At 39.0% G+C, this 21270-nt stretch overlaps 1 protein-coding gene across 1 annotated transcript in view; it reads right to left on the bottom strand.

The window, feature by feature from the left end:
* Nucleotides 1-21270, bottom strand: part of LPA (lipoprotein, Lp(a)) — a 90116-nt gene that overhangs the window by 13571 nt on the left and 55275 nt on the right. Inside the window, exons 16-17 of the mRNA XM_011935091.1 lie at nt 4745-4926; nt 3386-3545 (exon numbers count right to left, since the gene is read on the bottom strand). Coding sequence (XP_011790481.1) covers nt 3386-3545; nt 4745-4926 — 342 coding nt within the window. The remainder of the gene's footprint in view (nt 1-3385; nt 3546-4744; nt 4927-21270) is intronic.

Genomic DNA, 21270 nt, shown 5'->3' with positions numbered 1-21270 from the left:
ACAATCATGGCAGAAGGCCAGGGAAAAACAGGCACCTTCTTCACAGGCTGGCAGGACACAGTAAGTGCAAGTAAGGGAAATGCCAGACACGTACAAAACCATCGGATCTCAGAAGACTTGCTCACTGTCATGAGAACAGCTTGCAAGAAACTGCCCCCATGATCCAATTACCTCCACCTGGTCCTGCCCTTGACGTGTGAGGATTATGAGGATTATAGAGATTACAAGTCAAGATGAGATTTTGTGTGGGGACATAGCCAAACCATATCAACACTCCATATAAAAACTGAGATCATACATAAATGTGCAAAAGAAAGGAACCAGAATACCCTCCTTCTACCTTCTGCCAAGCACATACCCCTGGAGGAACTGGTACGAATTTTGATGTGTGTCTTATGGATTGTTATGCACATACAAATGCATCTATATCTGTCTAGCTCTCTTTATCTCTTTCTACAGGACTGTATAGTAACTTGTGATTTGGAACTAACATACATTTCTCCAAGGAGGAAATGCCATCCAAGATGATATCATTCCCAGGCCAGTCTCCCTTACTCTCTGTACTCATCGTGTAGCTAAAAGGCTCTGCATTTACAATGAAAAACAACCATGAAAATAGTATTACTGTCAATACATTTTTAGTTGGGTCAAGTGGGTTTGAGTCTACAAAACTTATAAAAGCTGTCCTGGAAAACTAGCTCCCAGGCATGATGCTCTTTCTCTAGGATTGGTTCCTGGGCAGGACCTCCTCTCCTGCTCTCTGCCCATCCTCCACTGGCCGCAGCAACTCCAGGACTGAGAGAAGGGGGATGAGACAAAGGAACAGTGGGACCCAAAACATAAAGTGAGATGGCTGGGTAGACCATGGGATCTGAAAAGGTCCATCGGCTATGGAGGGGTCAGAAAACAATTGAGTAAGAGGCACAGGCTGGGCACAGTGTCTCAGGCCTGTAATCCTAGCACTTTGGGAGGCCAAGGCGGGTGGATCATGAAATCAAGAGAGCAAGACCATCTTGACCAACATGGTGAAACCCCGTCTCTACTAAAAATACAAAAATTAGCTGGGCGCGGTGACACACATCCGCAGTCCCAGCTACTCGTGAAGCTGAGGCAGGAGAATCGCTTGAACTCAGGAGTCGGAGGTTGCAGTGAGCCGAGATTGCACCATTGCACTGCAGCCTGGCAACAGAACGAGACTCCGTCTCAAAAAAAAAAAAAGAAAGAAAGAAAAAAAAGCACAGCCAGTGAGGACCCCGGTGTGGGGGCATCTTGGAAAATGTGCTTCCCTTCATTCCTCCCAGGAATGTTGCTCCAAATTCTCAGAATCCTCACATTCATGACATGTGGCTATCTGAGAAAACTTAAAATGTATTATGTACCATGGGAATGCAACACTGTCTCTGTAGAGACTCTACACGTGGTAACCCAGTCTCAAGCCCAGATTCCCCATTCCAGCAAGCTGATTCTCCAAGCAACTCGATGTGTTAGCAAGTGTAGTCTTCTAGGGAGATTTTTTGATCTATTTTCAACTGAGATACGCTTTCCTGTATAGTCAAATGCACAGATCTTAGATGTAGTTTAATGAATTTTGATGAACATGTACACTTGTGTAACTCACATTTCAATCACGATACGGGACATTTACATCACTCCAGAAACAACTTTGTTTTACTGCTCAGTCTCTGCTACTCTCTTCCCATGGCCAGAGGAAAATGATATTGGTTTCTTTTACCAGAAATTAGTTTTACCTTTCTGGAACCTTACATCAATAGACTCATACATAATGTTCATTTTTCTTATCTGGCATCTTTCCTTAACTTAATATTTTTGAGCTTCATCTATGCTATTTGAGAGTATCAATAATGTGCTCCCTTTTATTGCTGAATAGTTATTCCATTGTGTGACTCGATCACAAATTATTTATTCATTTTCTTATTGATTGACATTGAAGTTGTCTACAGTTTGGGGTTATAAAAATAAAGCTGCTATGAATATTCTTGTAGATGTCTTTGTGGACTCATGTTTCCATTTCCATGGGGTAAATATTCAGGAATAGGATTGCAGGTTTGTAGGGTAAATGTGCATTTATTGAACTTTTGGAGAAAGCATCAGACTGATTTCCAAAGTGGTTGTTTCATTTTGCACTTCCACCAGTATAAAAGAGAGTTGCACATCCTCACTCCACATCAGTGACACCACTGTTTGTGGTGTCTTCTTAATGATATCTATGTCCATTGGGTGTTTGTCAATTCCTTCAGCTCCTTTTCACCACAAATTCTTTCTCATTATTACCTAGCCTAGAAAATCTACATTTTCTTAGCTATCCCAAACTCTAGTCTCTTTCCTTAGTTCAGCAAACCTGCTATGGTTGGCTTTGGCTCCAACTCCTTGCCCTTCAGTCCAGGAAGGTTCTCCAGGAAGAAAGTCAGAGTAGTTATGGAGTTGTGTTCATTCATTTCCTTTTCTAAATTATCTCAGTCCTATACCATCTCTTGTCCAACATGTGGAAAGTTTTTTTTTATATCTTTTATAGTCATTTATGGCAGAAAGTCAGTTTTTGTCATACCTGGTTTTTTGTCCATGTACCTGCCCATTTTAATCTCCATATCTGTTTATTTCCTGACTCTCATCTACATTCTTGCTTTTGCTCTTCCTGTCCTGGCAACCCATATCCCTTCAGAAAACTGGAGCTTAGAACCCAGTATGTTCACACAGGTTTATATATGTTATATTATATTAATATGTGTGTGTGTGTCCTGCAAATTGTATGGCTATGCAGCCTGCAGCTGTGCAGGCTATAGGGTATTTGGAGATCAGTCAGGGACAGACATGAAAAATTTGCACATTTCCCTAGACCATATATATGTATGAATACTAGTCTATATGAACATATACATGAATATTAACCTATATGAATATATATATAAATGCCAGTCTGAATGAACACACCTGGTTCTATATATATTCATATACATATGAATTATTTACTTGTGACCCATGACAAAAATGGCGAACACAACCTTCGTTTCAGGGAAGGGAAGTTAGAATGATAGAATTGCATGCATGAAAGACTGCACTGATCTTTTATGAACACTGTAGAATGGCACTCTAACTATTTGATCATTTGATCTCCTGAGCTTTACATTAGCAAGACCTCATCAACTCCATATAGCCTTCTGCTTCCATCAGACTATTAGAAAAGATAGCAAGCCTAAAATATCTCTTCTCTCAGACTCTTTGATCAAAAGCAAGGTTGTTTGGACATTTGCCACACCTTCTGGGTCTAAGGGAAATTTGGTCCTAACAAGTTAGCTTGAAGCATGGCTCTTCTAAGAGAAACTTAAGTTGGCCGTTGCTCCTCTTATAACTAACATCAAAGACATACTCATTTGGGTGGTTTTCCGGGGTCCTCTTATGCTGGTGTGGTGTCATGGATGACCAAGATTGACATGTCCTTCCAGTGACAGTGGTGGAGAATGTGCCTCGATAACTCTGTCCATTACCATGGTAGCACTGCTGGACCACAGGAGTTTGCTCAGTTGGTGCTGAAAATAGATAGAATCAAGCTGAGTAATTATTAGTATGCAGAAACATGTGAAGTAATTTATGACACAAACAGGACAGTAGTTTCGGAATTATGACTGTTCTCTTTAGTATACACACAAGCAGAAGGACATGCTGAAGCAAAAACAATAGATTAATAGCATTCTAATATTTTAGTAAGTTCTTAGAAATGTTATATTCAAAACCTGGTAGGAAAAGGACATATCAGTGTGCTTACAATTGGAACTAAGACTCATGCAAGCTCTTTTGTATGACTCTCTACTGGTTGTTCATGAGAATGAAGCAGGAAACCAGATGGTGATGGATTAGACCATGCAGTCTGTAGGGTGATTGACTGTCAGTGGGAGACAGACACGAAAACCCGGCACATTTCCCTAGACCATTGCTCCTGAAAAGCCAAAGCCTTAAGCTTCTGGTGGATGGGGCAGGTCATGGTCCTGCATCTAGTACTTGCCGGCAAAGACCTATTGCTTCTTAGAGAAGGATGGAGACTAAAATCTTATTCCCTTACAGTAGAGACGGGGAATCCTCTTGTCCTAGCATGCTGCATTGCAATAAAGCAGAAGTATATTACCTTTCCTCTCAACACACACCAAAGATTCATGTTCCATGAGAAGAAGGTGCAAGAACACCAAGAAATCACTGCCTTCCAAGCACAGGTGGGCAGAGCCTACCTAAGACGAGGTAAGCCAGAGAAATGGTGCATTCTGTGGTACGTACTGCCCAATAGCCCCAGGATTAGATGGAATAAATATCATCATATTAGGTTTCTCCAGGATGACAAACTCAGCGGCCACATACCTCAGCAACTGCAATGCTGAAGATCGCAATGAACACTGCTCACTTTAAGAAATGCCTGGAAACACTCACTAGTGTGAAATTTGGCACAAATTTGGCCTGATGTTAGAACTGGAATTTTGTCTGGAACACAGAGATAACCCCTTTCATAACAAAGTGAGTGGTAAGTCAAGTGCCCTGGTGGGTTTGCACTGTTCCTGAAAACACCACCCACACACCTTGCACCAGAAATTTCTCCACCAGAGACGGTGCTGAGTCTTCTATCCACGTGCCATCCCCTTAAGTTTCTGTGTAGCATGGAAGGCTTCTGCATCAGTCAGATTTTCCATCTCTTTTCATCTCAATGTTCAAATGTGTAGATGTCTGGCCAAAGACTTCTTACCTGCTTCAGAATGAGCTTGCATGCTTGGAACCGGAACAACAGTGGGAGTCTCTAGGACATCTGATTCTGTTTCTGAGCATTGTGTCAGGTTGCAGTACTCCCACCTCACACATGGATCAGTTGTGTAACACCAGGGTTGTTTCCCAGAATCTGGATTCCTACAGTAGTTCCTGGTCAGGCCACTGCAAATTTCAAAACAACACAGGTCACAAGAGGCGGGAAAAAATTCAGGGGCACCCAGCACTGTCTAAACTTTGTTATAACAAAGTGTTAAAAAAGTGACATTGTAATATTCCCATTTTAGGTACAATAATATTCTCAAAAGCAAAAACGGTCCTCAAGTTCTAAAGAACCATGTAAATTTCCAAGATAGATTATAATTTGTATTTTAAAATATCAAAGTTTGTCTATGATCCATATAAAAACTGAGATCATACATAAACATATACAAGAAAAATTCAGAATATCTTCCTCCTTCCAACTGCATTCCTTCAGAATAAATGATATAGATTTTGAAGAGTGCATTTTAGATTTTTTTTTTTTTTTTTTTTTGAGATGGAGTCTCGCTCTGCAGCTTAGGTTGGAGTACAGTGGTGCAATCTCGGCTCACTGCAAGCTCTGCCTCCCGGGTTCACGCCATTATCCTGCCTCAACCTCCCAAGTAGCTGGGACTACAGGCTCCCGCCACCACGCCCGGCTAATTTTTTGTAGTTTTAGTAGAGACAGGGTTTCACCATGTTAGCCAGGATGGTCTCGATTTCCTGACCTTGTGATCCGCCCGTCTCGGTCTCCCAAAGTGCTGGGATTGATTACAGGCATGAGCCACTGCGCCTGGCCTCAGACTTTTTTAATGCGCATAAAAATGTATTGATATCTGTCTCGTTCTCTGTACCTTTCTCTAGGACTCTGCAGTAACATGAAAATTGGAACTAATATACACCACGCCCGGCTAATTTTTTGTAGTTTTAGTAGAGACAGGGTTTCACCATGTTAGCCAGGATGGTCTCGATTTCCTGACCTTGTGATCCGCCCGTCTCGGTCTCCCAAAGTGCTGGGATTGATTACAGGCATGAGCCACCGCGCCTGGCCTCAGACTTTTTTAATGCGCATAAAAATGTATTGATATCCGTCTCGTTCTCTGTACCTTTCTCTAGGACTCTGCAGTAACATGAAAATTGGAACTAATATACATTACTTCATGGAAGAAATGACATCCAACATGATACCATTCCCAGGTCAGCCCCTTTATGTACTCACAGTGTAGCTAAAAAGTGCTGCTTTTACAGTGAAAAGCAATTATGAAAATAGTATTACTGTAAATGACATATCAGGTAGATCAAGTGCATTTGGGTTTACAAGACTTATAAAACCTGCCCTAAAAAACTAGCTCCCAGAGAGGATGCCATTTCTCTAGGATGGATTCCTGAGCAGGACCTCCTCTCCTGCTCTCAGTTCATCCTCTGCTGGCCGCAGCCACTCCAGAACTGAGGGAATGGAGGATGAGAGGAAAGAACAGGGGGACCCAAGGCATAAAGGTCGTCGGCTGGGTAGACTATGGCATCTGAAGAGGTCGAGTGGCTACAGAGGAGTCAGAAGACAATGGAGTAAGAAGCACAGAAGGCAAGGACCCTGGGGTGGAGGGATCTTAGAGAATGTACTCCCACTCATGCCTCCTAGGAACATTGACCCAACTTGTCAGAATCCTCAGATTAATAACCAGCAGCTCTCTGAGAAAACTTGAAACGTATTATGTACCATGGGCAAGTTTAGAGACTCTATGCATGTGACCTAGTCTCAAGCCTAGACTCCCATTTCAGGAAGATGGTTCTCCAAGCAACTGTATGTGCTAAAAGGCTGAAGGTTTAAAAGAAATTTCTGCTCTTTTTACAATTAAGGTATACTTTCCCATAGAGTGAGATGCACACATCTGTAATGTTGTTTGTTTGATGAGTTTGGATCAACACTTATACCTGTGGAACCCAAACTCCCATCACCACACAGAACATTTCTGTGACCCCAGAAACTCTCTCGAGTCCCTACCCAATTAATCTCCGCTACCCCCTTGCCACTGCCAGAGGCAAATACATTGGTTTCTTTCACCAGAAATTAGTTTTTCCTCTTTTGGAGCCTCATGTAAATGAACTCATACAGAATATACATGGCTTCTTTCCTGAGTATATTTTTGAGCTCCATCCATGCTACTTGAGAGAATCAATGCTGAATAGTATTCATGTGTGCCAGTAGATTGCAAATTATTTTTTTTTGTTATTGATGAACGTTGAATTTATTTTTACAGTTTGGATTATAATAAGTAAGGCTGCTATAAATATTCATATAGAACTCTTTGTGGACTTATTTTTTCATTTCCTTGGGGTAAATATTCAGGAATAGAATTGCAGGTTTGTAAGATAGATGCATATTGATGGAACTTTGTAAGAAACCATCTGACTGATTTTTTAATTTGTTGTATCATTTTGATCTTCCACCAGCGTATGATAAGAGTTTTATAATCTAGCTCCACATCGGTGACACCACTTATTGTTGTGTCTTCTTAATGATATCCATATCCATTGGGTGTTTGGTGATGTCTAGTGATGGTCGTAATTCTTGATTTTTGATGGCTGAGATGTTGAGCATTTCTTCAGGTAATTATTGGCTATGTGTCCATTTTTACCTGTGAAATGCATACTCAGTCTGTTGCCCATTTTGATCAGGTTATTTGTCCTCTGATTAGTGAGTGGGAGAAATGTTTCTATACTATGGATTCAAGCCATTTGTCAGATATACCGATTGAGAGGATTGTCTTCCAGTGTGTTACTTGCCTATTTACTTTCTTAACAGTGATATTGGGTGAACATAAGATTTCATTTTATGAAAGCCCAAATCATAACTGGTTTTCCTTTATAGATAAGGTTTTCTGGGTCCAGCCTCAATAATTTTGCCTTCCCCTAAGTTGTGAAGGTTAGTTTTTTTGTTAGAAGTTTTTTTTTTTTAAATTTCAGCTGCAGTATTGCTCTTACATGTAGGTCTAAGAACTATTTGAAATTAATTTGAACCAGAAAGCAGAAGTCAAGGCCAGGTTTTGTTTTATTTTCTGTGTGGATAGCTACAGATAGCTAAAACAATAGTTTTGGAAATAATTTATTTCTCCATTGAATTTCTTTGCCAGGTATATTGAAAATCAATTGAGCATGTATATGTGGGTCTGCTTCTAAATCATCTTTTTAATGTTTGTATGCTTTTTTGCTAATATTATGTGTCTTTTTTCTATTTTGAGAGAGAGAGAGAAAGAGGATCTTGCTCTGTCAACCAGACTGGAGAGCAGTAGCATGATCTCAGGTCACTTTAGCAACAACCTCCTGGGCTCAAGCGATCCTCCCACCTCAGCCTCCCTAATAGCTGAGACTACAGGTTCATGGCACCATACTTACTAGTTCTTTTTAAATTATTTTTTGTAGACACAGGCTCTTACTATATTGGCCAGGCTGGTCTAGAACTCCTGGACTCAAGTGCTCCTCCTGCTTCAGACTCCTAGAGTGATGGAATTACAGGCATGACACATGGCATCTGGCCAATATCACGTGTCTTGATTATTGTCCCTTTAGAAATCTTTAAATTATGTTATAAAAGTTCTCCAACTTTTTTTCTTCTTTTTAAAGATTGTCTTTGTGGTTCCAACATATAAATGTTGTCACTTTAAAAATAAATATATATATTAGTGATGAAATTCTGATTAGATGTGGGTCGAATCCAAAGATCAATTTAACGAGAAGTGATACTGAGTCTTTTAATCTAAAATCATGGTATATATATGTACACACACACATATATGTACACACACATGCGCGCGCGCACACACACACACACACACATATATATATATATATATTTTTTGAGGCGGAGTTTTGCTCTTGTTGCCCAGGCTGCAGTTGCTCAATGGTGCGATCTCGGCTCACTATAACCTCCGCCTCCTGGGTTCAGGTGATTCTTCTGCCTCAGCCTCCCCAGTAGCTGGGATTACAAGCATGTGCCACCACACCCAGCTAATTTTTGCATTTTTAGTAGAGACAGGGTTTCACCATGTTGATCAGGCTGGTCTCGAACTCCTGACCTCAGGTGATCCATCCACCCCAGCCTCCCAAAGTGCTGAGATTACAGGCATGAGCCACCAGGCCCAGCCACATGGTATATCTTTATTTAGATCTTTGATTTGTTTTCCTCAACATTGTTTTGTAGTATGCAGGGTATCATTCTTGGGTATGTTGTATTACATTTATTGATAAATTTTTTTGGTTTTAATACTAGTTTATGGTTTTAATACCAGTTCCCATTAGGTATTATTTTTCTTCTACCCACATAGCATTCTTTAACATCTTTTATTATAGAAGCCTTATGCTGAAAGAGTCTTCTTCTTTTGCAGGGTCTTGTTCTTTTGTGGGGAGATAATAGGTGCTTATATAGCATGCATTTTTAAGGTTTTTTTTTTTTGCAAACCTAGCATACTAGGTTGATTGTGTTTTTTTCTTTTTTATTATTTTATTTTTTTCCGTAAGTTATTGGGTTACAGGTGGTATTTGGTTACACGAGTAAGTTCTTTTTTATTTTTATTTTTTTGAGATGGAGTCTCGCTCTGTCGCCCAGGCTGGAGTGCAGAGGCACGATCTCGGCTTACTGCAAGATGAGTAAGTTCTTTAGTGGAGATTTGCGAGATCCTGGTGCACCCATCACCTGAGCAGTACACACTGCACCATATTTGTTGTCTTTTATCCTTCGCACCCCTCCTACTTTTCCCCCAAGTCCTCAAAGTCCATTGAATCATCCTTATGCCTTTGCATCCTCATAGCTTAGCTCCCACATATTAGTGAGAACAAACGATGTTTCTATTCCTGAGTTAGTTCACTTAGCTCACTTAGAATAATAGTCTCCAGTCTCATCCAGGTAATTGCAAATGCTGTTAATTCATTCCTTTTTATGGATGAGTAGTATTCTGTCATATATATATGATATAGTATTCATATATATATGATGTAGTAGTACACATATATATGATATAGTGGTATTCCACCATACATGTATCATATATATGATATGAGATATATAATATATATATCAGAGTTTCTTTATTCACTCGTTGATCGATGGACATTTGGGTTGATTCCATGATTTTGCAATTGTGAATTGTGCTGCTATATACATGCATGTGCAAGTATCTTTTTCAAGTAATGACTTCTTTTCCTCTGGGTGGATACCCAGTAGTGAGATTGCTGAATCAAATGGTAGTCTTACTTTTAGTTCTTTAAGGAATCTCCACACTGTTTTTCATAGCAGCTGTACTAGTTATATTCCCAACAGTAGTGTAGAAGTGTTCCCTGTTTGATGCATCCATGCCAACACTTACTGTTTTTTTATTTTTTGATTATGACCATTCATGCAGGAGTAAGGTGGTATCACATTGTGGTTTTGATTTGCATTTCCCTGATATTAGTGATGTTGAGCAGTTTTTCATGTGTTTGTTGGCCTTTGGTATATCTTCTTTCAAGAATTGTCTATTCATATTCTTAGCTCGCTTTTTGATGGAATTGTTTGTTTTTTTCTTACTTATTTGTTTGAGTTTGTTGTAGATTCTGGATATTAGTCCTTTGTCAGATGTATAGATTGTAAAGATTTTCTACCACTCTGTGGGTTGTCTGTTTGCTGACTGTTCCTTTTGCTGTGCAAAAGCTCTTTAGTTTAATTAGGTCCCAACTATTTATCTTTGTTTTTATTGGACTTGCTTTTAGGTTTTTGGTCGTGAAATTCTTGCCTAAGCCAATGTCTAGAGGGATTTTTCCAATGATATCTTCTAGAATTTTTATAGTTTCAGATCTTTGGTTTAAGTCCTTAATCCATCTTGAGTTGATTTTTTGTATACAATGAGAGATGAGGGTCCAGTTTCATTCTCTTACATGTGACTAGCCAATTATCCCAGCATCATTTGTTGAAAAGGCTGTGTTTTCTCCACTTTAGGTTTTTGTTTGCTTTATTGAAGATGAGTTGGCTGTAAGTATTTGGGTTTACTTCCAGGTTCTCCATTCTGTTCCATTGGTCTATCTGCCTATTTTTATACCAGTACCACACTGTTTTGGTGACTATGGCTTTGTAGTATAGTTTGAAATCATGTAGTGTGATGCTTCCAGATTTGTTCTTTCTGCTTAGTCTGGCTTTGGCTATGTGGGCTCTTTGTTGATTCTATATGAATTTTAGAATTGTGTTTTTCTAAATCTGTGAAGAATGATGGTGGTATTTTTTATCAAGATTGCGTTGAACTTGTAGATTGCTTTTGGCATTATGCTCATTTTCACAATACTGATTCTACCCATCCATGAGCATGTGATGTGTCTCCATTTGTTTGTGTTGTCTATGATTTCTTTCAGCAGTGTTTTGTAGTTTTCCTTGTAGAGGTCTTTCGAGTCCTTTGTTAGGTATATTCCTAAGTATTTTATTTTTATTGCAGCTATTTTAAAAGAGGTTGACTTCTTGATTTGATTTTCCACTTGATCTCTGTTGGCATATAGAAGAGCTACTGATTTGTGTATGTTAATCTTGTATCTGGAAACTTTGTTGAATTCTTTTATCAGTTCTAGGAGCTTTCTGGAGGAGTCCTTAAGGTTTTCAAGGTAAACTATAATATCATCAGCAAACACGGACAGTTTGGCTTCTTCCTTACCAATTTGGATGCCCTTTATTTCTTGCTCTTGTCTGATTGCTTTGGCTAGGACTTCCAGTACTATGTTCAAGAGGAGTGATGAGAGTGGGCATCCTTGTCTTGTTCTCATTCTCAGAGGGAACGCTTTCAACTTTTCCCCATTCAGTATTACGTTGGCTGTGGGTTTCTCATAGATAGTTTTTGTTACATTAAGGTGTGTCAATTGTATGCCAGTTCTGCAGAAGGTTTTAATCATAAAGGGATGTTAGATTTTGTCAAATGATTTTTCTGCACCTTTTGAGATGGTCATGTGATGTTTGTTTTTAATTCTGTTTATGTGGCATATCACATTTATTGACTTGCATATGTGAAACCATCCCTTTATCCCTGGTATGAAATCCACTTGATCATGGTGGATTATCTTTTTAATATGTTGTTGGATTCTGTTAGCTAGCATTTCGTTGAAGATTTTAACATCTATGTTCATCAAGGATATCGGTCTGTAGTTTTCTTTTTTAGTTGTGTCCTTTTCTGGTTTTGGTATTAGAGTGATGCTGCCTTCATAGAATGAATTAGGGAAGGTTTCTTCTTTCTCTGTCTTGTGGAATAGTGTCAAAAGGATTGGTACCAATTCTTCTTTGAATGTCTGGTAGAAATCTGCTGTGAATCCATCTGGTCCTGGACATTTTTTGTTGGTAATTTTTAAATTACTGTTTCAATCTTACTGCATGTTATTGGTCTGTTCAGAGTATCTACTTCTCACTGATTTAAGCTAGGACAGTCGTATTTTTTCAGGAATTTATCTATCTCTTCTAGGTTTTCTAGTTTATTTGTGTTTGAAGGTGTTCACAGTAGCCTCGAATGATCTTTTGTATTTCAGTGGTGTCAGTCGGAATATCTCCTGTTTTGTTTCTCAGTGAAGTCATTTGGATTTTCTATCTTCTTTACTTGGTTAATCTTGCTAATGGTCTATCAATTTTATTTATATTTTCAAAGAACCAGCTTTTGTTTGATTTATCTGTTGTATTTTGTTTGTTTGTTTGTTTCAATTTTACTTAGTTCTACTCTGAAATCTTGATTATTTCCTTTCTTGTTTTGGGGTTGGTGTGTTCTTATTTCTTTAGTTCCTTGAGGTGTAGCCTTAGATTGTCTGTTTGTCCTCTTTCAGACTTTTTGATGTAGGCATTTAGGGCTGTGAATTGTCCTCTTAGCACCACCTTAGCTGTATCCCAGAAGTTTTGATAGATTGTGTCACTATTGTCATTCTGTTCAAGTAATTTTTAAATTTCTATCTTAATTTTGTTTTTGATCTAATGCTCATTCAGGAGCAGGTTATTTAATTTTAATGTATTTGCCTGGTTTTGAAAGTTCCTTTTGGAGTTGATTTCCAGGTTTATTCCACTGTGGTCTGAGAGAGTGCTTGATATAATTTCAATTTTCTTAAATTTATTGAGGTTCATTTTATGACCTATCATATGGTCTATCTTGGAGAAAGTACCATGTGTTGTTGAATAGAATGTGTATTCTATGGTTATTGGATGAAATGTTTTGTATATATCTGTTAAGTCCATTAGTTCCAAGGTATACTTTAAATCCATTGTTTCTTTGTTGACATTCTGTCTTGATGACCTGTTTAGTGCTGTCAGTGGAGTATTGAAGTTCCTCACTATTATTGTGTTGCTACCTCATTTTTTAGGTCTAGTAGTAATTATTTTACACATTTGGGAGCTCCAGTGTTGGGTGCATATACGTTTAGGAATGTGATATTTTCCTATTAGGCAAGGCCTTTTACCATTATATAATGACCCTATTTGTCTTTTTAACCACTGTTGCTTTAAAGTTTGTTTTGTCTGATACAACAATAGCTACTCCTGCTAGCTTTTGGTGTCCATTTGCATGAAATGCCTTTTTCCACCAATTTACTTTAAGTTTATGTGAGTTCTTATGTCTTAGATGAGTCTCCTGAAGGCAGCAGATGTTTGGTGAGTTCTTACTCATTCTGCAGTTCTGTATCATCTTCTTATTATTATACTTTAAGTTCTGGGATACATGTGCAGAACGTGTGGGTTTTTTACATAGGTATACACGTGTCATGGTGGTTTGCTGCACCCATCAACCCGTCATCTACATGAGGTATTTCTCCTAATCCAATCCCTCCCCTAGCCTCAACTCCCCAACAGGCCTCTGTGTGTAATGTTCCCCTCCCTGTGTCCATGTGTTCTCATCGTTCAACTCACACTTATGAGTGAGAACATATGGTGTTTGGTTTTCTGTTCTTGTGTTAGTTTGCTGAGAATGATGGTTTACAGCTTCATCCATGTCTCTATAAAGGACATGAACTCATCCTTTTTCATGACTGCGTAGTATTCCATGGTGTATATGTGCCACATTTTCTTTATCTAGTCTATCATGACTGCGTAGTATTCCATGGTGTATATGTGCCACATTTTCTTTATCTAGTCTATCATTGATGGGCATTTTAGTTGGTTCCAAGTTTTTGCTATTGTGAATAGTGCTACAATAAACATATGTGTGTGTGCGCCTTTATTGTAGAAGGATTTATAATCCTTTGGGTATATACCCAGTAATGGGATGGCTAGGTCAAATGGTATTGTTCTAGATCCTTGAGGAATCACCACACTGTCTTCCACAATGGTTGAACTAATTTACACTCCCACCAACAGTGTAAAAGTGTTCCTATTTCTCTATATTCTCTTCAGCATCTGTTGTTTCCTGACTTTTTAATGCTCGCAATTCTAACTGGCATGAGATGGTATCTCATTGTGGTTTAGATTTGTATTTCTCTAATGACCAGAGATGATGAGCTTTTTTTCAAGTTTTTGGCCACATAAAGGTCTTCTTGCTAGAAGTGTCTGTTCATATCCTTTGCCCACTTTTTGATGGGTCTTTTTTCTTGTACATTTGTTTAAGTTGCTTGTACATTCTAAACATTAGCCCTTTGTCAGATGGATAGGTTGCAATAATTTTCTCCCATTTTGTAGGTTGTTTGTTCACTCTGATGATAGTTTTTTGCTGTGCAGAAGTTCTTTATTTTAATTAGATCTCATTTGCCAATTTTGGCTTTTTTTGCCATTGCTTTTGGTGTTTTAGTCATGAAGTCATCTCCCATGCCTATGTCCTGAGCCTGAATGGTATTGCCTATGTTTTCTTCTAGGTTTTTTTTTTTTTGAGATGGAGTCTCACTCTGTCACCCAGGCTGGAGTGCAGTGGCACAATCTTGGCTTGCTGCAAGCTCCACCTCCTGGGTTCACACCATTCTCCTGCCTCAGCCTCCCAAGTAGCTGGGACTACAGGCACCCACCACCAAACCCAGCTAATTTTTTTTTTTTTTTTTGTATTTTTAGTGGAGAGGGGGTTTCACCATGTTAACCAGAATGGTCTCGATCTCCTCACCTCATGAGCTGCCCACCTCGACCTCCCAAAGTGTCTTCTAGGGTTTTTATGGTTTTAGGTATTACATTTAATTCTTTAATCTATGTTGAGTTAGTTTTTGTATAAGATGTAAGGAAGGGGTCCAGTTTCAGTTTTCTGCATATGGCAAGCAAGTTTTCCCAACACCATTTGTGTGGTGTTATTTCTGAGGCCTCTGTTCTGTTTCATTGCTCTATATATCTGTTTTGGTAACAGTACCATACCATGCTGTTTTTGTTCCTATAGCCTTGTAGTATATTTTGATATCAGGTAGCATGATGCCTCCAGCTTTGTTCTTTTTGCTTAGGATTGTCTTGGATATACAGGCCCTTTTTTGATTCCATATGAAATTTAAAGTAGTTTTTTCTAATTCTGTGAAGAAACCAATGGTAGCTTGATGGGGATAGCATTGAATCTATAAATTACTTTGGGCAGTATGGCCGTTTTCACAATATTGATTCCTCCAGTTCATTAGCATGGAATGTTTTTCCATTTGTTTGTGTCCTGTCTTATTTCCTTGAGCAGTGGTTTGTAGTTCTCCTTGAAGAAGTCCTTTACATCCCTTGTCAGTTGTATTCCTAGGCATATTTTATTCTCTTTGTAGCAATTGTGAATGGGAGTTCATCATGATTTGGCTTTCTGTCTGTTATTGGTGTATAGGAATGCTTGTGATTTTTCCACATTGATTTTGTGTTCTGAGACTTTGCTGAAGTTGCTTATCAGCTTAAGGAGATTTTGGGCTGAGATGATAGGGTTTTCTAAACATACAATCATGTCATCTGCAAACAGAAACAATTTGACTTCCTCTCTTCCTATTTGAATACACTTTACTTCTTTCTCTTGCCTGATTACCCTGGACAGAACTTCCAATACTATGTTGAATAGGAGTGGTGAGAGAGGGCATTCATGTCTTGTGCTGGTTTTCAAAGGGAATGCTTCCAGCTTTTGCCTATTTAGTATGATATAGGCTATGGGTTTGTCATAAATAGCTCTTATTATTTTGAGACATACTCCATCAATACCTAGTTTATTAAGAGTTTTTAGCATGATTGGGTATTGAATTTTATCAAAGGCCTTTTCTGCATCTATTGAGATAATATTGTTTGGAATGCTTTCAGAAGGAATGGTGCTAGCTCTTCTTTGTACCTCTGGTAGGATTTGACTGTTAATCCCTATGGTCTGGGCTTTTTTTGGTTGGTAGGCTATTAATTACTGCCTCAATTTCAAAACTTGTTATTGGTCTATTAAGGGATTTGACTTCTTCCTGGTTTAGTCTTGGGAGGGTGTGTGTGTCCAGGAATGTATCCATTTCTTTTAGATTTTCTATTTTATTTGCATAGAGGTGTTTAAAGTATTCTCTGATGGTAGTTTGTATTTCTGTGGCATCAGTGGTGATATCCCCTTTATTATTCTTTATTATGCCTATTTGATTCTTCTCTATTTCTTCTTTATTAGTCTGGCTAGTGTTCTATCTATTTTGTTAATCTTTTCAAAAAACCAGCTCCTGAATTTATTGATTTTTTAAAGGGTTTTTTTTGTGTTTTTATCCCCTTCAGTTCTGCTCTGACGTTAGTTATTTCTTGTCTTCTGCTAGCTTTTGTATTTGTTTGCTCTTGCTTCTCTAGTTCTTTTAATTGTGATGTTAGGGTGTTGATTTTAGATCTTTCCCACTTTCTCCTGTGGGCATTTAGTGCTATAAATTTCCCTCTAAACAGTGATTTAAATGTGTCCCAGAGATTCTGGCACATTGCGTCTTTGTTCTCATTGGTTTCAAATAACTTACTTATTTCTGCCTTAATTTTGTTATTTACCCAGTAGTAATTCAGGAGCAGGTTGTTCAGTTTTCATGTAGTTGTGTGGTTTTGAGAGAGTTTATTAATCCTGAGTTCTAGTTTGATTGCACTTTGGTCTGAGAGACTATTTGTTATGATTTCTGTTCTTTGGCATTGGCGGAGGAGTGTTTTACTTCCAATTATGTGGTCAATTTTAGACTAAGTGTGATGTGGTGCTGAGAAGAATGTACATTCTGTTGATTTGGGGTGGTGAGTTCTGTAGATGTCTATTAGGTCAGCTTGGTCCAGAACTGAGTTCAAGTCCTGAATATCCTTGTTAATTTTCTGTCACATTGATCTCATATTGGCTGTGGGGTGTTAAAATCTCCCACTATTTTTGTGTGGAAGTCTAAGTCTCTGTAGGTTTCTAAGAACTTGCTTTATGAATCTGAGTGCTCCTGTATTGCGTGCATATATAATTAGGACAGTCAGATCTTCTTGTTGCATTCATCCTTTTACCATTATGTAATGCCCTTCTTTGTCTCATTTGATCTTTCATGGTTTAAAGACTGCTTCATCAGAGACTAGGATTGTAGCCCCTCCTTTTTATTTTCTTTCCATTTGCTTGGTAAATATTCGTTCTTTTCTTTATTTTGAGCCCATATATGTCTTTTCACCTTAGATGGGTCTTCTGAGTACAGCACAACAATGGGTCTTGATCCTTTATTCAATTTCCCAGTCTGTGTCTTTTAATTGGGGCATTTAGCCCATTTATACATAAGGTTAATATTGTTATGTGTGGATTTGATCCTGTCATTATGATGCTAGCTGGTTAGTTAGTTGATGCAGTTTCTTTATAGTGTTGATGGTGCTTATAATTTGGTATGTTTTTGCAGTGGCTAGTACTGGCTTTTCCTTTCCATATTTAGTGCTCTCTTCAGGCAGGCCTGAAATACTCTTGTAAGGCAGGCCTGGTGGTGACAAAATTCCTCAGCATTTGCTTATTTGTAAAGGATTTTACTTCTCTTTTGCTTATAAAGTTTAGTTTGGCTGGATATGAAATTCTGTGTTGAAAATTATTTTCTTGAAGAACGCTGAATATTCTACATCTTTCTTCAGTGTGGATGTTTCCTGCCCTTGAACATCAGACTCCAATTTCTTCAATTTTGGAATTCAGACTGGCTCTCTTTGCTCCTCAGCCTGCAGATAGCCTATTGTGGGATCTTGTGATCATGAGAAAGGGGAGGTTCCAAGATGGCTGAATAGGAACAGCTCCAGTCCATAGCTCCCAGTGTGAGCGACACAGAAGATGGGTGATTTCTGCATTTCCAACTGAGGTACTGGGTTCATCTCACTGGGGCTTGTTGGATAGTGGATGCAGTCCACGGAGCGTGAGCTGAAGCAGGGTGGGGCATTGTCTCACGCGAGAAGCACCGGGGGTCAGAGAATTCCCTTTCCTAGCCAAGAGAAGCCGTGACAGATGTACCTGGAAAATCAGAACACTCCCACCCTAATACTTTGCCTTTCCAACGGTCTTAGCAAACAGCACACCAGGAGATTATATCCTGCGCCTGGCTCGGAGGGTCCCATGCCCATGGAGCTTCACTCACTGCTAGCACAGCAGTCTGAGATTGAACTGCAAGGCAGCAGCGAGGCTTTGGCAGGGGCATCTGTCATTGCTGAGGCTTGAGTAGGTAAACAAAATGGCTGGGAATCTCGAAATGGGTGGAGCACACCACAGCTCAAGAAGGCCTGCCTGCCTCTGTAGACTCCACCTCTAAGGGCAGGGCATAGCCAAACAAAAGGCAGCAGAAACCTCTGCACACTTAAACATCCCTGTCTGACAGTTTGGAAGAGAGTAATGGTTCTCCCAGCATGAAGTTTGAGATCTGAGAACAGAAAGACTATCTCCTCAAGTGGGTCTCTGACCCCTGAGTAGCCAAACTGGGAGACACCTCCCAGTAGGGGCTGACTGACACCTCATACAGCCAGGTGCCCCTCTGAGATGAAGCTTCCAGAGGAAGGATCAGGCAGCAACATTTGCCATTCTGCAATATTTGCTGTTCTGCAGCCTCCACTGGTGATACCCAGGCAAACAGGGTCTGGAGTGGACCTCCAGCAAACTTCCACAGACCTGCAGCTGAGGGTCCTGACTGTTAGAAGGAAAACTAACAAACAGAAAGGATATCCACACCAAAACCCCATCTGTATGTCACCATCATCAAGAACCAAAGGTAGATAAAACCACAAAGATGGGGAGAAACCAGAGCCGAAAAGCTGAAAATTCTAAAAATCAGAGCACCTCTTTTCCTCCAAAGGAATGCAGCTCCTCACCAGCAACAGAAGAAAGCTGGATGGAGAATGACTTTAAAGAATTCAGAGAAGAAGGCTTCAGACTATCGGTAATAACAAACTTCTCTGAGCTAAAGGAGGATGTTCGAATTCATCTCAAAGAAGATAAAAACCTTGAAAAAAGACTAGATGAATGGCTAACTAGAATAAACAATGTAGAGAAGACCTTAAAGGACCTGATGGAGCTGAAAACCATGGCACTATGTGACGCATGCACAAGCTTCAGTAGCTGATTTGATCAAGTGGAAGAAAGGGTATCAATAACTGAAGATCAAATGAATGAAGTGAAGCAAGAAGAGAAGTTTAGAGAAAAAAGAGTAAAAAGAAATAAACAAATCCCCCAAGAAATATGGTACTATGTGAAAAGACCAAATCTTTGTCTGACTCATGTACCTGAAGTGACAGGGAGAATGGAACCAAGTTGGAAAACACTCTTCAGGATATTATCCAGGAGAACTTCCCCAACCTAGCAAGACAGGCCAATATTCAAATTCAGGAAATACAGAAAACACCACAAAGATACTCCTCGAGAAGAGCAACTCCAAGACACATAATTGTCAGATTTACCACAGTTGAAATGAAGGAAAAAATGTTAAGGGCAGCCAGAGAGAAAGGTCGGGTTACCCACAAAGGGAAGCCCATCAGACTAACAGCGGATCACTCAACAGAAACTCTACAAGCCAGAAGAGAGTGGGGGCCAATATTCAACATTCTTAAAGGAAAGAATTTTCAACCCAGAATTTTTTATCCAGCCAAACTAACTTCATAAGTGAAGGTGAAATAAAATCCTCTATAGACAAGCAAATGCTGAAAGATTTTGTCACCACCAGGCCCGCCTTACAAAAGCTCCTGAAGGAAGCACTAAACATGGAAAGGAACAACCAGTTCTAGTCACTGCAAAAACATGCCAAATTGTAAAGACCATCAATGCTAGGAAGAAACTGCATCAACTAACGAGCAAAATAACCAGCTAATATCATAATGACAGAATCTAATTCACATATAACAATATTAACCTTAAATGTAAACAGGCTAAATGCTCCAATTAAAAGACACAGACTGGCAAATTGGATAAAGAGTCAAGACTCATCACTGTACTGTATTCAGGAGACCCTTCTCAGGTGTAGAGACACACATAGGTTCAAAATAAAGGGATGGAGGAAGTTCTACCAAGCAAATGGAAAACAAAAAAAAATGCAGGGGTCGCAATCCTATTCTCTGATAAAACACTTTAAACCAATAAAGATCAAAAGAGACAAAGAAGACCATTAGAAATGGTAAAGGGATCAATTCAACAAGAAGAGCTAACTATCCTAAATATATATACACCCAATACAGGAGCACTCGGATTCATAAAGCAAGTCCTAAGAGACCTACAAAGAGACTTAGACTCCCACACAATAATAATGGGAGACTTTAACACCCCACTGTCAACATTAGACAGATCAATGAGACAGAAAGTTAACAAGGATATTCAGGAATTGAACACAGTTCTGCACCAAGCAGACCTAATAGACATCTACAGAACCTCTACCCCAAATCAATGGAATATACATTCTTCTCAGCACCACATCACACTTATTCCAAAATTGACCACTTAGTTGGAAATAAAGCATTCCTCAGCAAATGTAAAAGAACAGCAATTAAAACAAACTGTCTCTCAGACCAAAGTGAAATCAAACTAGAACTCAGGATTAATAAACTCACTCAAAACTGCTCAAATGCATGGAAACTGAACAAGCGGCTTCTGAATGTCTACTGGGTACATAACAAAATGAAGGCAGAAATAAAGATGTTTTTTTGAAACCAATAGAACAAAGACACAACATACCAGAATCTCTTGGACACATTTAAAGCAGTGTGTAGAGAGAAATTTATAGCACCAAATGCCCACAAGAGAAAGCTGGAAAGATCTAAAATTGACACCCTAATATCACAATTAGAACTAGAGAAGCAAGAGCAAACACATTCAAAAGCTAACAGAAGGCAAGAAATAACTAAGATCAGAGCAAAACTGAAGGAGATAGAGACATAAAAAGCCCTTCAAAAAATCAATGAATCCAGGAGCTGATGTTTTTAAAAGATCAACAAAATTGACAGATCACTAGCAAGACTAATAAAGAAGAAAAGAGAAAAGAATCAAATAGATGCAATAAAAAATGATAAAGGGGATATCACCACCAATCCCACAGAAATACAAGCTACCACCAGAGAATACTATAAACACCTCTATGCAAATAAACTAGAAAATCTAGAAGAAATGGATACATTTCTGGACACATACA

Source organism: Colobus angolensis, unplaced genomic scaffold, assembly GCF_000951035.1.
Source record: "Colobus angolensis palliatus isolate OR3802 unplaced genomic scaffold, Cang.pa_1.0 Scaffold14, whole genome shotgun sequence".
Classification (NCBI taxonomy): domain Eukaryota; kingdom Metazoa; phylum Chordata; class Mammalia; order Primates; family Cercopithecidae; genus Colobus; species Colobus angolensis.
Note: the sequence above shows the minus strand (reverse complement) of the source record. Positions and strands in the feature narration are given on the sequence as shown.